At 51.9% G+C, this 24,030-nt stretch overlaps 2 protein-coding genes across 3 annotated transcripts in view; one reads left to right on the forward strand and one right to left on the reverse strand.

The window, feature by feature from the left end:
• Nucleotides 1-2,008: 2,008 nt before the first annotated feature.
• On the reverse strand, nucleotides 2,009-23,177 carry RNF166 (ring finger protein 166). The gene is made up of 6 exons (XM_060254401.1): nucleotides 22,957-23,177; nucleotides 10,140-10,296; nucleotides 8,597-8,709; nucleotides 8,283-8,397; nucleotides 5,696-5,803; nucleotides 2,009-3,286 (listed from the first exon to the last, which is right to left on the reverse strand). The coding sequence occupies exons 1-6, from the start codon at nucleotides 23,136-23,138 to the stop codon at nucleotides 3,221-3,223; spliced, it is 741 nt and encodes a 246-aa protein (XP_060110384.1). The 5' UTR covers nucleotides 23,139-23,177; the 3' UTR covers nucleotides 2,009-3,220.
• Nucleotides 23,178-23,304: 127 nt separating this feature from the next.
• Nucleotides 23,305-24,030, forward strand: part of CTU2 (cytosolic thiouridylase subunit 2) — a 28,502-nt gene continuing 27,776 nt past the window's right edge. The window contains exon 1 of one of the 2 annotated variants that reach the window (XM_060253760.1): nucleotides 23,305-23,369. In XM_060253760.1, coding sequence (XP_060109743.1) covers nucleotides 23,305-23,369 — 65 coding nt within the window. The remainder of the gene's footprint in view (nucleotides 23,370-24,030) is intronic. The other variant, XM_060253761.1, reaches the window with a different exon arrangement.

Here is a 24,030-nt window from a genome sequence, read left to right on the forward strand (position 1 = left end):
TTTACCCTAGTTTTTTCCTGTTCTGCTGCCCTCTTATGATGCATGATAGTGCTGAATAGCTTAGAACTCTGGTGGCCAAGTTCATAACTGGAGTCCAAAATCACAGAAAAATAGAGGCTTCTAAGGCGTCTGCAGAGCTTAGTGCTCATTTCATAAGGGTGTGGCTACTTACGAAAGCGTACGTTCTAAATAAAACTTGGCTGGTCTTAAAAGGTGCCACTTGACTCCCGCTTCGTCCAACTTTCAGAAAGAGTTCTTGTAGTCAATTTCATAAAGAGTCTGTTTAAGAACATAATAAATTCCACCACAGGTGGGGCCCACAGCAGAAGATATTGGATTTATATCCCGCCCTCCACTCCGAAGAGTCTCAGAGCGGCTCACAATCTCCTTTACCTTCCTCCCCCACAACAGACACCCTGTGAGGTGGGTGGGGCTGGAGAGGGCTCTCACAGCAGCTGCCCTTTCAAGGACAACCTCTGCCAGAGCTCTGGCTGACCCAAGGCCATTCCAGCAGGTGCAAGTGGAGGAGTGGGGAATCAAAGCCGGTTCTCCCAGGTAAGAGAGCTATGGCTGACCCAAGGCCATTCCAGCAGCTGCAAGTGGAGGAGTGGGGAATCAAACCCGGTTCTCCCAGATAAGAGTCTGCGCACTTCACCACTACACCAGACTGGCTCTCTATTAGAGCTATGGCTGACCCAAGGCCATTCCAGCAGCTGCAAGTGGAGGAGTGGGGAATCAAACCCAATAAGAGAGCTATGGCTGACCCAAGGCCATTCTAGCAGGTGCAAGTGGAGGAGTGGGGAATCAAACCCGGTTCTCCCAGGTAAGAGAGCTATGGCTGACCCAAGGCCATTCTAGCAGGTGCAAGTGGAGGAGTGAGGACTCAAACCCGGTTCTCCCAGATAAGAGAGCTCTGGCTGACCCAAGGCCATTCTAGCAGGTTCAAGTGGAGGAGTGGGGAATCAAACCTGATTCTCCCAGATAAGAGAGCTTTGGCTGACCCAAGGCCATTCCAGCAGGTGCAAGTGGAGGAGTGGGGAATCAAACCCGGTTCTCCCAGATAAGAGTCCGCACACTTAACCACTACACCAAACTGGCTCTCCAGGTTTTGTTGTTGGGAGTGGGGGGCCACCTGGTTTGACAGCCCTGGGCTCCCGGCACTGTAAACTGCCTTGAATCCCACAAGCTAACCCCCTTTGCCAGGGCAGTCACAGCAGCTCCGCTCCCCTCACCTCTTTCTTAGAGACCTCTTGACTCTCCCCCCTCCCATTACTCTGCATGCTGTGTTAGGGAAGGGGAGACAAAACAAAAAAAAAGAAAGCCAAAAGACCAGCAGCAATGTTAGCACTTGTTCAGAGCGGCGATGAGCAAAGGGGACAGACTGGGGGCTCTCTGATGCAGGGGCCATACAGTTGGAAGGGGAGTTTGAAAGGATGGGCCTGCACCCCTGGGCCCCACTGTAGCTGAGGGCCTGTCAGCCAGGCATCTGCTTCAGAGTTCACAAAGCGTCCAGCTGATGGCCCTGACCCACAAAATCACCCTCTCTCTTAGCTACCGCTGCGTCCCAAAATGAACACCTGGAGGGTGGCAGCTGGACGGCGGGCGAGACCTGCACAGCTGTGCTTTGCTCACCCAGGAACATCCCCATCTGGCGCCAGTTGGTCAGGAGTTCCCCCCTCTCAACGTCTCAGCCGGTGTGTCAGAGAGGCAAGAAGATTCATCAGCGGTTCCTCAGCTTCTGGTGAGGCTTCTCACGGAGGTGTGTGAGCGCAGAAGCCGAGAGCATCTCCTGGGCCTCGTGTAGCAGAAACACCAGAAATGAGACATACCTCCTTAGCCTTCGTGGCTTTGGTGCTTGATAGCTTGAGTTGGCGTCCAACGGCGGCTGAACTCCAAGAGTCCCAGAGCTCAGGCCGGCCCCTACCCAATTAAAAAGAATCCTTCAAGTTGCGGGAAGGTGGGGGAGGGGAGGGGAGGGGAGAGACAAACAGACAAGACACACACTCGCTGAAACTTATTCACAGATTTTATTCCCGTCAAGTCTACTCAAGAGCCACTGGCCCAGTGGTGTAATACCTGGACAACACGCTTTTGCGGCAGTGGCTCTAACAGAGCTCATGACCACCTGAAATGGTCTCGCATCTCTCTAGCTTCTAAAAAGAAACGATTATTTACGCAGAGAAAAAAAGAATTTCAGAGAAGGTCAAGTTCAGCAAAGACCTTCTTTTTATTCCTCAAGGGGAAAGGAAACAACCCCCCCCCCCACCCCACTCCCGGACAATAAAAACACAACCAGCGTCCCATTCGGTGGGCTGCTTTTTTTTTTCTTTTAAAAAATATACTTTAAAAAATAATGCTCCATAAAAATACTATTGTTCCTAGTCAAACACAGATATTGCAATATCAAGAGTCAACTGCTTTGTTTTTCTTTTTTCTCTATAAAATGTGAAAAGGATATTGTCACGTCGAGAGAGATGTAGAAAAAAAAAATGCAAGAACCTCTAAGAGTATCACAAAAGCCAGTACAAAATGAGCCAGGCCGGTTGGGGAAAGCGGGGAGGGGGCAGGGTGGGGGGGGGGGGAGAGAAGACAGCTTGCAGTCAAAACGGAAGTCGTCTTCTTGCTTGCGGGTTTTCTGGAATGCTTATCAGCATCTCTGCCCAGGAGTTCAATCCCGGTCTGCTTCTCCGCCTCGGAAGCAACAGCAGGCCAAGGACGCAAGAGTTTCTTCCACAAAGTCCAATGCCCCATGCTCTTTCTCTTTTAAAGTTAAAAAAACCCCACATGGATGAACACGCGGTCGAGTTAGAAAAAAAGAAATCCAGAGAATCCCCCCCCCGCCCACAAAATGCATTGTCGCTATGTAAACCGCAAATGGAACAAGGGCCAATGGTGTGAAACGTCTTATTAAAAGCATCCCAATAAAATACACCTTCCGCACGGAGAAGGGGAACATCCACCCTGCGGCACAAACCGGGTGGCTTGGCGACCTCTGGGCTTCCCCCGCCCAGCCAGCCAGCGTGTCGGGATCGTCCCCCTCTCGGCTCTGTAAGACGAAGGAAGGTTCCGCTCGACTCCAGCGTGGCAAGAAGGAAGTTGAGGACACAGGCGGGCGGCCTGCTTACTGGGCGAGGCCGAGGGAAGTACAAGCGCTGGAGGAAGGGAGGGGCCTGCAGCAAGGGGCCCCCGCAACTTCCAAGAGGTCACCAGGCAGCTGCATTCAGTTCTCAGAGAGGGAAAGGGCCAGGGCTGCTTGTAGAGCCGCTTCTTCGTCAATGCTGTAATCCTGGAAACGAGAAAAACGAGATGGCCTTGAGGAAGCAAGAGGGAGGGGGGGCACCTTACTCACCCCTCCCAATATTATGCAATAAAGGTAAAGGTAGTCCCCTGTGCAAGCACCAGTCGTTTCCAACTCTGGGGTGACGTCGCATCAGGTTTTCACAGCAGACTTTTTACGGGGTGGTTTGCCATTGTCTTCCCCGGTCATTTACACTTCCCCCCCAGCAAGCTGGATCCTCATTTTACCGACCTCGGAAGGATGGAAGGTTGAGTCAACCTGGAGCCGGCTACCTGAAAACCCAGCTTCCGCTGGGATCGAACTCAGGTCATGAGCAGAGCTTGGACTGCAGTACTGCAGCTTTACCACTCTGCACCACGGGCTCTTCTTTCTTATGCAATATTATGCAATACCTGAATAGTATTGAGATCTCAAGCTCTTTGGTACACCAGAAACAGTGTTCCCTCTAAACTCAGTTCGTGGGAGCTAGCTCACAGTTTTTAAGCTTCCAGCTCACACATTTTTGTCTTAGCTCAGGAAAAAAATGGCTCCAGAGCAAACTAATTTATGCGGTAGCTCAAAGCTTTAATGCCAGAAGCTCCCAAAATAGAATTTTTACTTACAAAGACTCCAGAGCTTAGAGGGACTGCCTGGAAGTCTAGCTCGTAGCTAAAAACCTGGCTCTGAAATTGTTTTCTGTGGCCCCAGAAGTTAGGACCAGAACCAACAGGTTGAAATTAAATCCGAAGGGTTTCCGGTTCAACATTAGGAAGAACTTCCTGACCGTTAGAGCGGTTCCACAGTGGAACAGGCTTCCTCCTCGTGAGGTGGTGGGCTCTCCTTCCTTAAGAGATTTTTAAACAGAGGCTAGATGGCCATCTGACAGCAATGCTAATTCTGTGAAATTAGGCAGATCAGGAGAGTGAGGGCGGGGGAAAATCCTTGTGAGTTTGGGGGGTTGGGCTAGATGACCCTAGACGACCCTTCCAACTCTAGGATTCTAGCAGCAAGAGAAGAAGAAGAAGATATAGGATTTATATCCCGCCCTCCACTCCGAAGAGTCTCAGAGCGGCTCACAATCTCCTTTCCCTTCCCCCCCCCACAACAGACACCCTGTGAGGTAGATGAAGATATTGGATTTATATCCCTCCCTCCACTCCAAAGAGTCTCAGAGCGGCTCACAATCTCCTTTCCCTTCCTCCCCCACAACAGACACCCTGTGAGGTAGATGAAAATATTGGATTTATATCCCGCCCTCCACTCCGAAGAGTCTCAGAGCGGCTCACAATCTCCTGCCCGCTCTCCTAATCCAGGGATTGTTATGCAGCTGCACCTCCTATTCAATGGACAATGTAGGTGGGGAGGAGGAGAGGGAACCGTCAGAAAGGTTCAGGAGCTGCGCTCCTGGGAGCTCTTGCTGAATATGAGGCCTGCCTGAGACCCTGGAGAGCAGCTGCCAGTCTGAGTAGACAATATCGGCTTAAATGGGCCAGGGGTGGCCAACGGTAGTTCTCCAGATGTTTTTTGCCTACAACTCCCATCAGCCCCAGCCATTGGCAAAAAACATCTGGAGAGCTACCGTTGGCCACCCCTGAGATGGACCAATGTGATTCTGTAGAAAGCAGCTACGTGTATCAAGGTGCCACATTCTACAGCGGGCAACAGATTTTGCCCCAGGCACAGGACAGCTGTAGAAGCTAAGTGGCCATCGAACACCTGCGTGAAAGGACTGCTTGAGACTGAGGAGAAGCCTGCAAGGAAGGTTCTTTGCCCGTTCCTGTGCAGCTGACAACTGCACAGACTTGACTACAGCCGAGCAAGCCAGGTCCTGCCCACTGCCCAGTGGTGGGCAAGTGTTTTTGGCCTGAGGTCCACGTCTGAGTCTTGGCCTGCTCTGGAGAGCTCCAAATGGCACTGAGGATCTGCCTGTTCCTCCGGTGCCAGGGCACTTTCATGGCTGCACATCACCGCTGCGGGCTGATGCTCCTACAAAGCCCTTCAGCAGCTGTGGGCCAGATGTGGACCCCTAAGGAATAGCTGCTCTGTGTGACTTGGAAGGGGACCTCTCCGCACTCAGCCTCTCGAGTTGTGCACAACAGCCTTGGGGGGGGAGGGGAAGAAAGAAAGTCATGCCAAAGCACTCACTCATTCATGCGCAAACACACGCAGCTCTGTCTGAAGGCATTATTCTAGCTCACCTCAAGGGAAGGAGCCTTTTAGGAGCAGGGAGACAGAATGCCTGGTTGAGCTCAGAAGCAGAAGCCGCTCGTATTTCAGGGACAAATATTCTCTTTCCCCCTCGCCCGTCAGCAACTGTAAAGCTCGGTCCGCAAGCAGGAGCCGGAACGGTGCCCTCGCCCCAACGACTCACCCCCACTAATCATCGACCGCCCAGCCGCCCATTCCAACAGAACTCACCACAAACGTGTCGTAGGAGAACTTGTGCCGGTGGAGAAGGTGCTGCAGGAAGTTGGCGCTTTTGTAGCTGGGGTCGCCCCAAGGCATGGCCGAGCAGACGGGACAGACCTGCAGCGCCCAGGGAGGGAAAATGGGATGGGGTCATAAGAACGTCAGAGAAGTCACGTTGGATCAGGCCAATGGCCCATCCAGTCCGACACTTTGTGTCACACAGAGGCCAAAAGAAGCTAGGTGCCATCAGGAGGTCCACCAGTGGGGCCAGGACACTAGAAGCCCTCCCACTGTGCTCCCCCCCAGCACCAAGAATGCAGAGCATCACTGCCCCAGACATAAGAACATCAGAGAAGCCATGTTCGACCAGGCCAATGGCCCATCCAGTCCAACACTTTGCGTCACACAGAGGCCAAAAGAAACTAGGTGCCATCAGGAGGTCCACCAGTGGGGCCAGGACACTAGAAGCCCTCCCACTGTGCCCCCCCAAGCACCAAGAATACAGAGCATCACTGCCCCAGACATAAGAACATCAGAGAAGCCATGTTCGACCAGGCCAATGGCCCATCCAGTCCAACACTTTGCGTCACACAGAGGCCAAAAGAAACTAGGTGCCATCAGGAGGTCCACCAGTGGGGCCAGGACACTAGAAGCCCTCCCACTGTGCCCCCCCAAGCACCAAGAATACAGAGCATCACTTGCCCCAGACAGAGAATTCCATCTATACCCTAAGAACATAAGAGAAGCCCTGTTGGATCAGGCCAGTGGCCCCTCCAGACCAGCACTCCGTGTCATATGAACATATGAAGCTGCCTTCTACTGAATCAGACCCTCCTGGGTCCATCAAAGTCAGTATTGTCTTCTCAGACTGGCAGCGGCTCTCCAGGGTCTCAAGCTGAGGTTTTTCACACCAATTTGCCTGGACCCTTTTTTGGAGATGCTGGGGATTGAACCTGGGACCTTCTGCTTCCCAAGCAGATGCTCTACCACTGAGCCACTGTCCCTCCCAATACCTGGTGTCACCCAGAGACCAATACACAGGTGCCATCAGAAAGTCCACTAGTGGGGCCAGGAGACTAGAAGCCCTCCCACTGTGCCGTCCCAAGCACCAAGAATACAGAGCATGACTGCCCCAGACAGAGAGTTCCATCAATAAGCTGTGGCTAATAGCCACTGATGGACCTCTGCTTTAGATGCTTATCCAGTCCCCTCCTGAAGCTGGGCCAAAGCAGCGCTACGCCTCAGGGTGGCACACAGAAGCTACCGCACAGTCTGCACCTGCCTCGCTGATGCAGCCACCCGGGAGCACAAAGAGGGCTAAAAAAGCGTGTCGCTGCCCGTCCACCATTGCGAGGAGCGGAGAACTGGTGATCCTTATGCAGAATCCTGTTTGAGGAACAGAATGGAACGCCTTGGGTCCCTGGAGGAAGAAGATGGCGTCCTCCTACAAGAGGCTTCAACCAACTTCTCCGTGAAATCCACATCAGCTCGAGCAGTCATCTGACTGTGGGTTCTAAATTTGGTCGTGCACTGACATCAGGGGTACGTGGCACAGCGCGAGGCTGGCTCAACCCCACATCAAAACCGAAGGCTGCTTTTGGAAACGGTCCTGGAGATGAAAGAAACACTGCCTGCAACACACACCCGGTGGCAAGCAGCGAGCAAGAACAGAACAGCTCCCCGCCCTCCTGTGCTCTGGGACAGAGTCTGTCTGTCTGTCTTCTGATTTCTGCTGAAAGAAACCGAGACAGCTCTGCCCCGGCCTGCCAGAGAGGCTGAACGGCCGTTCTGTGAACTAGAAAGAGGCAGGGCATTCGAAGCCCAGGAGCGCAAGCGGGCAAACAACTGACTCTCAGCTCTGTACGGGAAATGGATTCAAACATGCGCTGGCTTGCGCAGTCCATCAGTCACCCCAGTCTCCTTCGGTATGCATCAGCTGAGGAGCTGAACAAGGCGCCGCTAGCTTTTTCTGACTCACAGTCTGGGGGGTTCGGCACAGTCTCACAGCACCAGCGTTTGGAGGGTGGGCGCAGGGACCCCTCCTCCTCAAACGCTCCACCACAGCATTCCCTCTCTAGTTCTCGAGGGCAGGTACAAGGGGATCCCTTTTGCGCAAAGGCTTTGCCACTGTGGCTCAGGGGAAGTTGAATCCACTATGCACATAATTCTTAGGTGTTCCTGGTATAGAGAGGCCCGGGTGAAATATACAGAGCCTATATTAAGGGCAAATTCTGGGCTGCTGGAATTAGAATGTCTTAATCTCATGCTATCGGGCGAAAACCAGCTCCTTTCCGAAGCTGTTGCCAAGTTCTGCGCTGCCTCCTATAGCATCTGAAAGACTCGTTTTACTGCTTCTCAGTTTTAAGATGTTCTGTTTTAACTTGTGTCTTGATGTGACTCCTATCCTGAACACATTAAGACGACTGTCTATCCTAATACTTATTATAGCATAGATTTTATTTTTTGTGTTGAAGCTTTTAAACGCTTCCATTTTAATTGGCCTGTGACCGTAAATGAACTGTCTGTCTGTCTGTCTGCCCTCTCCAGTTCCTGAGGGCTTGTGGGGTGACGCCACCAGGGCACGGGGGCCACTCACCACTTTGTTGGGGTCGTTGCGGTGGTTTTCCATGCAGTGCTTCACCAGCTCCTGCTGGTCCAGGTTCCGTGCTCCGCAATACGGGCACACAAACGTGGATCGGTTTGGGATATTGCTGCAAAGGGGGAGGAAGAGAGAGAGCGAGAGCGCGCGCGAGGGGGATGGGCCCGGAAAGGTCACCCAGACGAAAAGCGCCGTCAGGTGGCTCGGGAAAGCGTCCTTTCGAAAGAAGGCACCCCGCTCCCACCTCTGAGAGCGTGAGCCTCGAAACCGCGGCCTGATCTGCTGCTCCGGTCGGGGGGAGAAATTAATACCTGGGAATGGGCTGGGAGGTTGGGACGACGGGAACAAACTTTGGACAGTTGGCCATCTGTTCCTGAACTTTAGCGCAGGATGTGACGTGCGACCTCATTTTTGCCAGCATCACCTGGAAGACGAGGAGGAGGAAGAGGATTGGACCCAGGAACGTTATCTTCAAGCTTTTAAGATCATCAAATTTTGAGGGAGAAAACAGCAACGCACAGAAGCATAAATAAAGATGTACTGACAAAGGGAGAGAGACAAGGGAGATAACCGGTGAGACACACTGGGAACAAACTCAGCCTCAGCAACACCTCTGTACCTCACACGCTCGTTGTGGTCCCTCAAGCAGAGAACTAGCCTTATGACGGGAGCAAAATGTTCTGGTGTGCTGCCTTCTGGCTTTGAAGAAGTCAACACTTATTTGCATGGTCAACATTTATTTTGATTGACAACCTGCCCTCCCCACAAATGGGCTCAGGGCCAGTGACACAAGTCAACTCAGCAAATGCAGGGACAGTAATATACAATAAATAGAATAAAATAATTTCAATGGGATTAAAAAAGTAAAGGTAGTCCCCTGTGCAAGCACCAGTCGTTTCCGACTCTGGGGTGATGTCGCATCACGTTTTCACAGCAGACTTTTTTAGGGGTGGTTGGGCCTTGCCTTCCCTAGTCATCTGCACTTTCCCCCCAGCAAGCTGGGGACTCATTCAATGGAATTAAAAACAATCTAAAACAATCTTGGTCAGGGCATCAGAGGGCTAAATAGGATCGCCTTGAAGATGATGCTGTGGTCTCATTCAACGGGGCCTCTAGATGTAAAATCCCGTCTGATCCTGCCGACAATTAACCACCTGACAGCTACCTTGCACGACTACATTGCTACAGAGCAGGTGAGCTACAGAAAGGCGCTTACAGAAGAGATGACTCGGGTAAGTGAGCCAAGCTACAAACTGCAGCGGATGGCAAAAGACGTGCTTGCTAGAGGAAGTGGATTATTTGGACAGGCCAAAAAAGGAAAACTTTTTGCCCCCGTATATTCATAGCAAACTGCCTTATACCAAGTCACACCACTGCTTCATCTGATTCAGCACTGTACACTGACTGGCTACGGCTCTCCGAGGATTCAGGCAGCGAAAGGACTCTTTCAACACCTGCTACCTGAAATCCATAAAAAAGTAATTCTGTCAAACCCGCAGCCATGCCTGAGCATCTCTCAGCAGACTGGTTGCCCTCTTTTCTGCCACCTAGAAGTCCAGTGCGCTCTCCGTTGCGTCAGAAAGCCGGATTTACAAATTTACAAAGTATTTTTTTCTGATGAAAATGAGTTGATTCTCTTAACAGCGACTTGGGGCTTTTAACTCTTGGGGCTTTTAACTTGCAGATGCTATTGCAAGCTACCTCTTTCCGGTGTCAAACCTTACCCCCCTGAGAGGCGGATCTCTGAACCCACAAAGCCACCCCGACCACTTCCTCATCGCCTGAACCTGGTGCAGGCAGGCATCTACGCACGAATCTGCACCAACTTCCTTTGCAAATGGCTCTCAGAGGTACCTTCTTGGTGCAGCCCCGGCAGGGGGCCTTGTAGGATGACAGCTGCTTGTCCATGCTGGAGGCCTTCTCCACCTTCTTGGGGTCAAAGGGCATGCGGCAGAGCGGGCAGAGGGGAGACGGCACCTGGAGGCAGGGCTGCAGGCACTCTCCACAGAACCTGGAAAGGAGAGCAAGACCCAATGCTGTTCACCTACTAAGAAACACGCACATCCACCGTAAGAACATAAGAGAAGCCCTGTTGGATCAGGCCAGTGGCCCATCCAGTCCAACACTGTGTCACAGAAGAACATAAGAGAAGCCCTGCTGGATCAGGCCAATGGCCCATCCAGTCCAACACTCAGTGTCACATAAGAACATAACAGAAGCCAAGTTGGATCAGGCCAGTGGCCCATCCAGTCCAACACTCTGTGTCATATAAGAACATAAGAAAAGCCATGTTGGATCAGGCCAATGGCCCCTCCAGTCCAACACTCTGTGTCACATAAGAGAAGCCATGTTGGATCAGGCCAATGGCCCCTCCAGTCCAACACTCTGTGTCACATAAGAACATAAGAGAAGCCATGTTGGATCAGGCCAATGGCCCCTCCAGTCCAACACTCTGTGTCACATAAGAACATAAGAAAAGCCATGTTGGATCAGGCCAATGGCCCATCCAGTCCAACACTCTGTGTCACAGAAGAACATAAGAGAAGCCCTGTTGGATCAGGCCAGTGGCCCATCCAGTCCAACACTCTGTGTCACATAAGAACATAAGAGAAGCCCTGTTGGATCAAGCCAATGGCCCCTCCAGTCCAACACTCTGTGTCACAGAAGAACATAAGAGAAGCCCTGTTGGATCAGGCCAGTGGCCCATCCAGTCCAACACTCTGTGTCACAGAAGAACATAAGAGAAGCCCTGTTGGATCAGGCCAATGGCCCATCCAGTCCAACACTCTGTGTCTCATAAGAACATAAGAGAAGCCCTGTTGGATCAGGCCAATGGCCCCTCCAGTCCAACACTCTGTGTCACATAAGAACATAAGAGAAGCCCTGTTGGATCAGGCCAATGGCCCCTCCAGTCCAACACTCTGTGTCACATAAGAACATAAGAGAAGCCCTGTTGGATCAGGCCAGCGACCCATCCAGTCCAACACTCTGTGTCACATAAGAACATAAGAGAAGCCATGTTGGATCAGGCCAGTGGCCCCTCCAGTACAACACTCTGTCACATAAGAACATCAGAGAAGCCCTGTTGGATCAGGCCAGTGGCCCCTCCAGTACAACACTGTGTCACATAAGAACATCAGAGAAGCCATGTTGGATCAGGCCAGCGACCCATCCAGTCCAACACTCTGTGTCACATAAGAACATCAGAGAAGCCATGTTGGATCAGGCCAGTGGCCCCTCCAGTACAACACTCTGTGTCACATAAGAACATCAGAGAAGCCATGTTGGATCAGGTCAGTGGCCTATCCAGTCCAAAACAGGGGCCAAAAATTATATATATATATATATATATATATATATATATATATATATATATATATATATATATATATATATATATATAACCCCCTCTTGAAGCTGGCAGTGAATTCCACATGTTAATCACCCTTTGGGTGCAGAAGTACCTCCTTTTATCCGTTCTAACCCGACTGCTCAGCAATTTCATTGAATGCCCACGAGTTCTTGTATTGTGAGAAAGTGAAAAAAGGACTTCTTTCTCTACTTTCTCCATCCCATGCATTATCTTGTAAACCTCTATCATGTCACCCCGCAGTCGACGTTTCTCCAAGCTAAAGAGCCCCAAGCGTTTTAACCTTTCTTCATAGGGAAAGTGTTCCAAACCTTTAATCATTCTAGTTGCCCTTTTCTGCACTTTTTCCAATGCTATAATATCCTTTTTGAGGTGCGGTGACCAGAATTGCACACAGTATTCCAAATGAGACCGCACCATCGATTTATACAGGGGCATCATGATACCGGCTGATTTGTTTTCAATTCCCTTCCTAATAATTCCCAGCACTGCCAGCAAATTCAGCATGAAGCCTGGAGGGTATTTCTCTCCAGGGAAGGGAGGGGTGCTGAGAAACTGGCAAGGGGGTGGATGATCAAAAATATGGAGAAGTCCAGGACTTTTTTTCATAGCAGGAACTCCTTTGCATATTAGGCCACGCACCTGTGATGTAGCCAATCCTCCAAGAGCTTACAGGGCTCTTTGTACAGGGCCTACTGTAACTCCAAGAGGATTGGCTACATCAGGGGTGTGTGGCCTAATAGGCAAAGGAGTTCCTGCTACAAAAAAGCTCCGGAGGAGTCCCTGAGGACACTCCTCCCTATGCCCTTGATTACAAACTTGATGCACAGGCTGTACTGCAACAGGGCATTCTATTTTTGGCACTGTGATAGGACACGTGCGAGAAGGTGGCCAGACTGTGAAACCTCCAAGCCAGTGGAAGTTTGTTGCACCACAACTGGGGTATGTTGTTGTGTCCTGAAGGCTACACCACCCCAGAGAGGGGGACTGCGGAGCAGGCCCACCTGTTTGCCGTGGAACTGCTCACTGTCTCCTGGCCTTCACTGTTCTTTAATGTCACAAGCAGGCAAGATAACCAGCATCCCTAAGGAAACTGCTACCTCTGCCCTCTGGGCCAGAGGCGACAGCAATCTGAGCAATGGCCCCGAGCCCAGATAACGCATTTCAGGGGTGCAAAATCGGCTTGCGCGCTACAAGTTCCTTATGCCTGTAGGATCAGAGTGGAAGGCAGCGGAAGAAACCTTGCAGAATGATTACAAGGCCGGAATCAGACCTGAGAGAAGGGAAGGCAGCCGAGCGTCCCACTTGCAAACGTGCTGGCTTTGCTACAGAGTTCATCAAATCTCAAGCAGCAAACCGCCCAGTCCTTCTGCCTCCTGCCCAGGGCACTCCCCCTGCCTTACAGGCTTAAAGAGCCAGTCTGGTGTGGTGGTGAAGTGCACGGACTCTTATCTGGGAGAACCGGGTTTGATTCCCCACTCCTCCACTTGCAGCTGCTGGAGTGGCCTTGGGTCAGCCAGAGCTCTCTTATCTGGGAGAACTGGGTTTGATTCCCCACTCCTCCACTTACAGCTGCTGGAATGGCCTTGGGTCATCCAGAGCTCTCTTATCTGGGAGAACCGGGTTTGATTCCCCACTTCTCCACTTGCAGCTGCTGGAATGGCCTTGGGTCAGCCAGAGCTCTTTTATTTGGGAGAACCGGGTTTGATTCCCCACTCCTCCGCTTGCACCTGTTGGAATGGCCTTGGGTCAGCCAGAGCTCTCTTATCTGGGAGAACCGGGTTTGATTCCCCACTCCTCCACTTGCAGCTGCTGGAATAGCTTTGGGTCAGCCGGAGCCCTCTTATCTGGGAGAACCGGGTTTGATTCCCCACTCCTCCACTTGCAGCTGCTGGAGTGGCCTTGGGTCAGCCAGAGCTCTCTTATCTGGGAGAACCGGGTTTGATTCCCCATTCCTCCACTTGCAGCTGCTGGAATAGCTTTGGGTCAGCCGGAGCCCTCTTATCTGGGAGAACCGGGTTTGATTCCCCACTCCTCCACTTGCAGCTGCTGGAATGGCCTTGGGTCAGCCAGAGCTCTCTTATCTGGGAGAACCGGGTCCAATTCCCCACTCCTCCACTTGCACCTGCTGGAATGGCCTTGGGTCAGCCAGAGCTCTCTTATCTGGGAGAACCGGGTTTGATTCCCCATTCCTCCACTTGCAGCTGCTGGAGTGACCTTGGGTCAGCCAGAGCTCTCTTATCTGGGAGAACCGGGTTTGAGTCCCCACTCCTCCACTTGCAGCTGCTGGAGTGGCCTTGGGTCAGCCAGAGCTCTCTTATCTGGGAGAACTGGGTTTGAGTCCCCACTCCTCCACTTGCAGCTGCTGGAGTGGCCTTGGGTCAGCCAGAGCTCTCTTATCTGGGAGAATCGGGTTTGATTCCCCACTCCTCCACTTGCAGCTGCTGGAGTGGCCTTGGGTCAGCCATAGCTCTGGCAGAGGTTCTCCTTGAAAGGGTGGTTGAAAGAGCCAGTTTGGTGTAGTGGTTAAGTGTGTGGACTCTAATCTGGGAGAACCGGGTTTGATTCCCCACTCCTCCACTTGCAGCTGCTGGAATGGCCTTGGGCCAGCCATAGCTCTGGCAGAGGTTGTCCTTGAAAGGGCAGCTGCTATGAGAGCCCTCTCAGCCCCACCCACCTCACAGGGTGTCTGACGTGGGGGGAGGAAGATAGAGGAGATTGTGAGCCGCTCTGAGACTCTAAGATTTGGAGTGGAGGGGGGGATATAAATCCAAGATCTTCTTCTTCTCAAGGACAGCTTCTTGTATTTCTATGTCTTAGCCAGAAAACAAGCTCCCTGCTCCAGAAGACTTCACAGAAAGGGTCTTGCTGGGTTTCAGTGCCTCGAGGTACGAGGTGGTTGGAGGAGCTTGGCTCCAATGACCATCCCTAATCGGGCGGTAGGAGAGGTGCTACAGCCGTAGCATACCGAGGGGGGCCTTGGGGAGGCCCCCTGCTAGCAAGGAACTCGACAGGATCCAGAGAAGCAACAGCGGTTGTTCCCTGTTTTTCCTGTCTGCTCCAGTGCTCCCACCACCAAGATCCCATGAGCAAGAGGTGATTGCCGGACTGCTCTTCTCTTTCAATAAGCTTCTGATGCATCTTTCTTCTACCTTAATCACTGGAATTCTACCATGAACGGAAGTCAGCTTTCTAACAATACCGGTTAATGGATCTTTTAACAACAATTGGAACTGTTCCAAAAGAAAGGTGAAGGAGGGAAAAAGAAATGAAGGAGGCGGGGGGGGGCCTTTTTCTCCGCAAGAAAGGCTTCAGAAAAGCAAAGAACAAACTGGAAACTTTCAACAATTTAAACTGGACTGAGCAAAGATATCTGAATTGATTTGGTTTATAAATAAATAAGCGTCAATGAGATCACCTTCTGGTTACAACATGGGCTGAACAAAAACGGGATATGCTTACAAGAGAAATGTATGTGATGCTCAATTAGGACTGAAATGGTTGTAACTGAACTGCAGGAGGAGAATTTGAAGCCGAAGGAAACAGGGTCTTTGAACTATTCTCTAACTTTGATTAACAGACTGAGGTTTTTTTTTTTATGGAGGAAATGGCAGCTCAAATCAAAGCGCATGATATTATAGTTAACATAACCTCCTTAAAGCAGGAACTTGGTTATTTAGCAGAGTTGGGGCAACACCAGATGAGGACTTTTATTTTGAAATACAGCGAAAATGAAAATCGACATGAGCGGAGTAATAAAGAGTCCCCAGTGATGTCTGTCAAGCTGAGGAAAAAAAGCTAAAGATTTGTTGGGACAGGTCTGAAAGAAAAGCCAAATGGAGACATGTAACTGCATAGTTATATGAAGCTGGGACCTTCTGCTTACCAAGCAGATGCTCTACCACTGAGCCACCATTCCTCCCCTAATATGAACATCTGAAGCTGCCTTGTACTAAATCAGACCCTTCTGGGTCCATCAAAGTCAGTCTTGCTACTCAGACTGGCAGCGACTCTCCAGGGTCTCCAGCTGAGGTTTTTCACGCTTACTTGCCTGGACCCTTTTTAGTTGGAGATGCCGGAGATTGAACCTGGGACCTTCTGCTTACCAAGCAGACGCTCTACCACTGAGCCACTGTCTCCCCTAATAGCAGAACATATGAAGCTGCCTTCTACTGAATCAGACTCTCAGTCCATCAAAGTCAGTCTTGTCTACTCAGACTGGCAGCAGCTCTCCAGGGTGTCAAGCTGAGGTTTTTGACACTTATTTGCCTGGACCCTTTTGAGTTGGATATTGGATTTATATCCCGCCCTCCACTCCGAAGAGTCTCAGAGCGGTTCACAATCTCCTTTCCCTTCCTCCTCCACAACAGACACCCTGTGAGGTAGATGAAGATATTGGATTTATATCCCGCCCTCCACTCCAAAGAGCCTCAGAGCAGCCTACAACCTCCTTTCCCTTCCTCCTCCACAACAGGCACCCTGTGAGGTGGGTGGGGCTGAGAGAGCTCTCACAGCAGCTGCCCTTTCAAGGACAACCTCTGCCAGAGGTATGGCTGACCCAAGGCCATGCTAGCAGGTGCAAGTGGAGGAATGGGGAATCAAACCCGGTTCCCCCAGATAAGAGTCCGCACACTTCACCACTGCACGAAACTGGCTCTCCAATAGGAGAGAGGAAAATATGTGTGGAAGAGCCACAGTTTGGCCCCCCCTGACATAGAGCAAACGACTGGGGAGTGGCAACAAAGAGCCGGTTGCCAAGAGAAGGGGGGGGGGCTCTTCTCTTTGGCGTGTCATCTGCTTAGCACGGTGAAGTGACAACTCATATGACTCAGAAGGTTTACTCTGCCACCAAGGGGACTCAGGCAGAAGGAAGTGGGAGAACAGAGCTCAAGGGTCCCTTGCCCTTCTTCCTAAATTGCAGCTCTTCTCATTTGTCCCACAGCACATGCCCATTTTCCCAGATCAGCTGCTGGCAAATGCCTCCCTGCAGCCTTCCCTGCTCCACCACTGTCTAAGGGGGAGGGACGGTGGCTCAGTGGTAGAGCATCTGCTTGGGAAGCAGAGGGTCCCAGGTTCAATCCCTGGCATCTCTAAAAAAGGGTCCAGGCAAATAGGTGTGAAAAACCTCAGCTTGAGACCCTGGAGAGCCGCTGCCAGTCTGTGTAGACAATACTGACTTTGATGGACCGAGGGTCTGATTCCGTATAAGGCAGCTTCATATGTCCATATGTCCAAGCCGCAGAATGTCTAGGTATGCTCATCCATACGCAGATTTGGCCACATGTCTTCAAACCTATGTCCAAGACGTTATCTCTCGGGGCCAACAAGATACTGAAGGCTATTTATTAACTTCATGTTATGTTCACTGCTCATTTCGTATGTTCACGGCTCATTTCTTCAGCGGCAGATGGCATCCAACCGTATCTATTGAGCAGAGAAGTTAATTTGGGGGAGGGACGGTGGCTCAGTGGTCGAGCATCTGCTTGGTAAACAAAAGGTCCCAGGTTCAATCCCCGGCCTCTCCAACTCAAAAGGGTCCAGGCAAGTGAAAAACCTCAGCGTGAGACCCTGGAGAGCCGCTGCCAGTCTGAGTAGACGAGACTGACTTCGATGGACCGAGGGCCTGATTCAGTAGAAGGCAGCTTCAGATGTTCATAACTTGGACATCAACCACAGTTCTCCCTGAACTGCCTCTTGCACTTAGATCCCACCAGCTCTGAATTACTCTGTGCCCTAAGAAGCTATTTTGAGTACCCTGCAAGTTTACCCACGGAGAGAAAATACAGTTTAGTTTAGTTTATGATTTATATCCCGCCCTTCCCACCAAGGTGGCTCAGGGCGGCTCACAGCACATAAAATCTAACACAAAAATATTAAATTTAAGCATTTTACACAGTTAAAAACATTAAAACATAGCATTAAAACATAGCAGAAATCTAATAGAACTACACTCAGTTTCCTATGCCGGTTAGTTGTAAGCCAGCTGGAAGAGGGCTGTCTTACAGGCTCTGCGGAACTGAGCAAGGTCCCGCAGAGCCCTCACCTCTTCCAGCAGCTGGTTCCACCAGCATGGGGCCATTACAGAGAAAGCCCTGTCCCTGGTAGATTTCAGGCGGGCTTCCTTTGGCCCGGGGACAACGAGAAGATTTTGGGTTCCTGATCTCAGTACTCTCTGGGGAACATGTGGGGAGAGACGGTCCCTCAGGTAGGCAGGTCCTAGGCCATATAGGGCTTTAAAGGTAATGACCAGAAGCTTGTACCGGACTCGGTATATTATTGGCAGCCAGTGCAGAGCCCGGAGCCCCGGCCGAATGTGCCCCCATCTTGGGAGCCCCAATAACAGCCGGGCAGCAGCATTCTGCACTAACTGCAACTTCTGGGTTCTGCACAAGGGCAGCAAGGGCATCAACTGTTGACCATGCAATAGTTCAGTAGACCAGAGAAGCTGCAGCAGCTTCACACAAATACATTTCTTTATTGGCCTGACATGCAAAAATTCTCTTGCCCACAGTGCCTATCAGCTAGTACTCAAGATGACCAGAAAAACCATGCATGCAACTAGCAAATGCCAAATGTAAACAACGAACAGTGGAATTACATAACCAAGTATACTGACAAAAAAATCTTTTGGATATTGTTTCATAGGATTATCGGAACAGTGGAAAGAAAAGACTGGTTTGGTAAAAGTGATGGCGAATAATGAAATTTTTGTGATATATGGCGGATAAGACAAGCACCGAGGCACTTTGAAATTGAACCTTTAGTAACATATGGAACACTAAAGACTTTTTGTCGGAATACTTTAAGGCCGGGGTGGGTCAACGGTAGCTCTCCAGATGTTTCTTTTGCCTACAACTCCCATCAGCCCCAGCCAGCATGCCCAATGGCCGGGGCTGATGGGAGTTGTAGGCAAAAAAAAACATCTGGAGAGCTACCGTTGGCCACCCCCGCTTTAAGGTCATCTAGTCCAACCCCCTGCACAGTGCAGGAATTCCATGGTTTGTTGTTTACATTTGAAGGTTTCTTCTGTGGGTCTCTCTTGAAATGAATGGGCTTAGATGGGAGTAGCTCTCTTTAGGATTGCACTGTAAGTCTGCTAAAATTCTGAAACTCTCAGTCTTTCTCTTCTCTCTAAATTCTATCAGCTCACAACTGTGCTATTTTTTAATCAAAGAAGAGAGATCTGGCAACAGACCATCCCGTATCAGAGTCACTACCCGTGGGGTCCATGATAGTCACTATCAGGATCTGTGGGGTTAATTCTTGAATACCGCTTCAGTCCCTCTTCTAGCATTGTTAGACAATCTTCTGGACACTCATCATCAGCCTGTTTTATTTCCCTTATCTTTCCCCATTTAATTTTCTTTGGAAATGAAAGAAGACACCACAACCACAATGGGGTACGGTAGATGGCCAGCAGCACTTTCTCCTGGGCATGTGAAACACAAGCCCCCCCTGGCAATGCACAGAAAGACATGGGCACATCTTGCTTGGACTACCAAAACACACTGCGCTGGCTTAATCTGTTTCTTAAAGTAGCTCAAATGTTTGACCTACTTGTGAAAGTTCTTGGAGCCACGAGCCTACAAATCAAGAACTCCAAAAACCCCAGAGAGAAAAGCCTTTTGGTCCACGGATTAAGATCTCACAATGCTAGTGAAGGACGGAGTTTCTGGTCCTTCCCGTACGCGCATTCTGCAGGCATCTACTAATTCATCTCAGAACAGCCACAGAGACAGTCGCCCCTCACTTTTAAAGTGGCAAAGCTTTAGTCGCCCCTCACTTTTAAAGTGGCAAAGCAGGAAAGCGAGGAACCACAACATTCATACAAACCAGTGACTTCAGAAATCTTGCTTGCCTGGAACAAAGGCTCATTACGAAAATAAAATGAAGGGGATGGAACGCAAGTTCACGCTCCAGTGCCTCCTCGCTCACATCCACCAGCAAGGATGTGAAGGAACCAGCCTGGCTCTGTCATCCGTAGCCTCAGTCCACGTGATCCGGTTGTTATTGCTCCTGACAAGCCCGCAGAAGGCAACTCCTGAGTCCGCCTTCCAAACACCAGGGAATAAGCAGCCCGTAAACACCTTCCCATCTCTCTCCCGCTAAACTGACTTCCCACTAAACTTCCACTTGCCTCCTCCAGCTGCAACCTCTCCTTGGGGTCCCTGAAAACGCTCCCTTTCCCTCACGCACACGCTGGTTCTGTCTGCTGCCCCTCACAGGGCCTTTCGCTGGCACCTAAAATGCTCCCCCTCCTCCCAACTACCGCCTTCGTGGTCTTCTGACAGCAGTGCCGATTCTGTAAATTAGGCAGATTGTGAGAGGCAGGAAGGGTTGCATCTGTGCTCAAGTTCTCGCGGCCCTTTCTTACATGCCCAGGGAAATGCTGATCACTGCTTTGGGGTCAGGCAGTAAATTTTTCTCCAGGCCAGTTTGGCCAGAGATCCTGGAGGGTATTTTGTCATCTTCTAGGCATGGAGTAGTTGTCACTGGGTTGTAGGGACGGGAGGTATTTGTTAGTTTCTTGCATTGTGCAGGGAGTTGGACTAGATGATCCAGGAGATCCCTTCCAACTAGGGCTGCCCAAAGACTTTCTGGCACCCTAGACAAGGCTAACTTCTAGCACACCCACCCCTCAGTCATAATGGCACATGGGGGAGTGTGCCCAATTTGGAACCCCCAGAAGGCCAGAGCCCTAGGCAATCACCTAATTTGTCTAGTGGAAAGGCTGGCCCTGCTTCCATTCTATGATGCTCCAACTCTATGATTCTTCACCCTAGCATCATAAGAGTTGGAAGGGACCTCCAAGGTCATCTAGTCCAACCCCCTGCACAGTGCAGGAGACTCACAAATACCTCCCCCTAAATTCACAGGCTCTTCATTGCTGTGAGATGGCCATCTAGTCTCTATTTAAAAACCTCCAAGGAAGGAGAGCCCACCACCTCTCAAGGGAGCCTGTTCCACTGAGGAATCGCTCTAAACTCACAAACACCTCCCCCTAAATTCACAGGAGCTTCATTGCTGGCAGATGGCCATCTAGCCTCTGTTTAAAAATCTCCAAGGAAGGAGAGCCCGCCACCTCCCGAGGAAGCCTATTCCACTGAGGAACCTGAACCTGGCTAGGCAATCCTGTGCCAATCACATGCTGTTATGCCTAGCCCACCTGACAGGGTTGTTGTGGAGGAAGGAGAACTTTGCCTGCATTCTGCTTTGAGGGGGGGGGGAAGGGTAAAGGTAGTTAAATGAAGAGATGCCTCCCACACAACTGCCCAGGACCCCTACATACATTATTGTATATGTACGAAATGTTGTTAGCCGCCCTGAGCCTGCCTAGGCGGGGAGGGCGGGATACAAATAAAATTTTACTTACTTACTTACTCCCCCCCACAACTGCTCTCCACCCCGGAGACAGTCTCCTCTTCCCCACAATGATCCCTCTGGGGCTATTTCTGCCTCTCGCCTCCCCCCCATAGCAGCCACGGGGGGTGGAGAGGTGACCCCCCACACAAAGCAGCCAATATCACTAAGTCACACAATTCGGCACCCCCAGAAAGCCTATGATTCTCCACCCTGAACCTTGGTAGGCAGCCCAGCACCAATCATATGCTGTTATGCCTAGCCCACCTAACAGGGTTGTTGTGGAGGTAGGAAGAAACAGGAGGAGGGAGAATTTTGCCTGCATTCTGCTTTGAGCTCTGTAGGGGGGTAAAGGTGTACGAATGAAGAGATGTCTCCCCGCACTCCGCCCTGGAGACGGTCTCCTCTTCCCCTCTGGGGCCGTTTCTGCCTCTCGCCTCCCCCCTATAGCAGCCACAGGGGGTGGAGAGGTGACCCCCCCCCCCAAAGCAGCCAATATTCCGGCACCCCTCCCCTGCACTGATAATATCACTAAGTCACATGGGGGGTGCGTCCAATTCGGCACCCCCAGAAGGCCGGCGCCCTAGGCCATCACCTATGATTCTCCACCCTGAACCTTGGTAGGCAGCCCAGCACGAATCATATGCTGTTATGCCTAGCCCACCTGACAGGGTTGTTGTGGAGGTAGGAAGGAACAGAAGGAGGGAGAACTTCGCCCGCATTCTGCTTTGAGCTCTGTAGGGGGGTAAAGGTGCACAAATGAAGAGATGCCTCCCCCCCCCTCCCTTGAGACAGTCTCCTCTTCCTCTCTGGGGCCGTTTCTGCCTCTTGTCTTCCCCCCTATTGCAGCCACGGGGAGTGGAGGTGACCCCCCCCAAGCAGCCAATATTCTGGCACACCCTCCCCCGCACTGATAATATCACTAACTCACAGAGGGGGGTGCGTCTAATTCGGCACCCCCCAGAAGGCCTGGTGCCCTAGGCCATCACCTATGATTCTCCACCTTCAACCTCGGTAGACAGCCCAACGCCAATAGTATGCTGTTATGCCTAGCCCACCTGACAGGGTTGTTGTGGAGGCAGGAAGAAACAGGGGGAGGGAGAACTTTGCCTGCATTCTGCTTTGAGCTCTGTAGGGGGGTAAAGGTGCACAAATGAAGAGATGCCTCCCCCCCTCCCCCCGCCCTGGAGACAGTCTCCTCTTCCCCTCTGGGGCCATTTCTGCCTCTCGCCTCCCTCTCTATAGCAGCCACAGGGGGTGGAGAGGTAACCCCCCCCAAAGAAGCCAATATTCTGGCACCCCCTCCCCCGCACTGATAATATCACTAAGTCACATGGGGTGTGCATCCAATTCGGCACCCCCAGAAGGCCAGCGCCCCAGGCCATCACCTATGATTCTCCACCTTCAACCTCGGTAGACAGCCCAACGCCAATCGTATGCTGTTATGCCTAGCCCACCTGACAGGGTTGTTGTGGAGGCAGGAAGAAACAGGGGGAGGGAGAACTTTGCCTGCATTCTGCTTTGAGCTCTGTAGGGGGGTAAAGGTGCACAAATGAAGAGATGCCTCCCCCCCTCCCCCCGCCCTGGAGACAGTCTCCTCTTCCCCTCTGGGGCCGTTTCTGCCTTTCGCCTCCCTCTCTATAGCAGCCACAGGGGGTGGAGAGGTAACCCCCCCCAAAGCAGCCAATATTCCGGCAGCCCCTCCCCCGCACTGATAATATCACTAAGTCACATGGGGGGGGGCGTCCAATTCTGCACCCCCAGAAGGCCGGCGCCCTAGACCATCACCTAATTCGCCTAGTGGCAAGGCTGGTCAACTCTATGATTTCTGCCTCTCGCCTCCCCCCCATAGCAGCCACGAAGGGGGGGTGGAGAGACTGACCCCCCAGCCCCCCTCCACTTTGGCCCCTCCCCCTTGGCCCCTGCATCCGGGTCCCTCACGTGTGCCTGCAGGGGGCGATGCGGACGGGGCGCTGGTAGACCTCGAGGCAGATGGGGCAGCTGAACTGGGCCTCGAGCGCGGTGCCCTCGGGCTGGTGCGGGGCGGCCGGGGAGGCCTCCCGGGACCCCCCTCCGCCGCCGCCCGCCGAGACCAACAAGCTGCGGAACATCGCGGCGGCCATGGAGACGGCGGCCCGAGCGGAAGCGGAGGGAGGGGCCGACCGGACGTCATCGGCCCGCGACCAGGGAGGGCGGAGCGGAAGGAGCAGAGGGCGCCGTGCCCGCGCGCGACGTCACAAGAACGCGCCGGAAGTGTGCTTGGCGCAGGCCGCGAGATCAACGCGCGAGATGTGCGAGGCGGAGGAGGGAGGCTGCGGCGGGGAGCGGCCGGCGGCGAGGGCGCCGCGAGGAGGGTGAGGAGCCGGGCTGGGGCGGTCGCAGAGGGAAGGCCTGGGCGGGGCTTGGTCTGTGGGCGGGGTTATGCGGAAACAAACGCCCCGCCTCCAAGTTCCCTTCTCTCGAGCCGGCGGAACTCCCTGCCCCTGGACGGTGGAAGAACCTTCTCTGCCCTTCTGCCAAAGTTGCTCGCTTGTTTGCAGGCTGCTACCTTTCTCCCGTGGAGGAATGGGCGGAATATAAATAAACTACCAATAATAATAGCACCTAGATTAAGCAGAGTGGCCAAGTACAGTTCAAGAAATACCTGGGGACGTTGGGGGCGGAGCCAGGAGCAAGGGTGTGACAAGCATCATTGAAACCAATTATCCATTGAATTAATTGAAACTCCATAATCCAAAGGGAGTTCTGGCCGTCACATTTAAAGGGACCGCACATCTTTTAAATGCCTTCTCTCCATTGGAAGTAATGGATAGTGGCACATTCTTTAGGGGCTCGTAGAATGGAACCCCTTGGTCCAATCTTTTTGAAACTGGGAGGGTGTTTGGAGGAGAGGGACTGGATGCTATGCTGAAAATCTGGTGCCTCCACCTCTAAAACCACCCCCGCCCCAGATATCCACAGATCAATTCTCCATTATACCTTATGGGAACCGGTCTCCATAGGGAATCATGGAGT

The sequence above is a fragment of the Heteronotia binoei genome, chromosome 14 (assembly GCF_032191835.1).
Source record: "Heteronotia binoei isolate CCM8104 ecotype False Entrance Well chromosome 14, APGP_CSIRO_Hbin_v1, whole genome shotgun sequence".
Classification (NCBI taxonomy): Eukaryota; Metazoa; Chordata; class Lepidosauria; order Squamata; family Gekkonidae; genus Heteronotia; species Heteronotia binoei.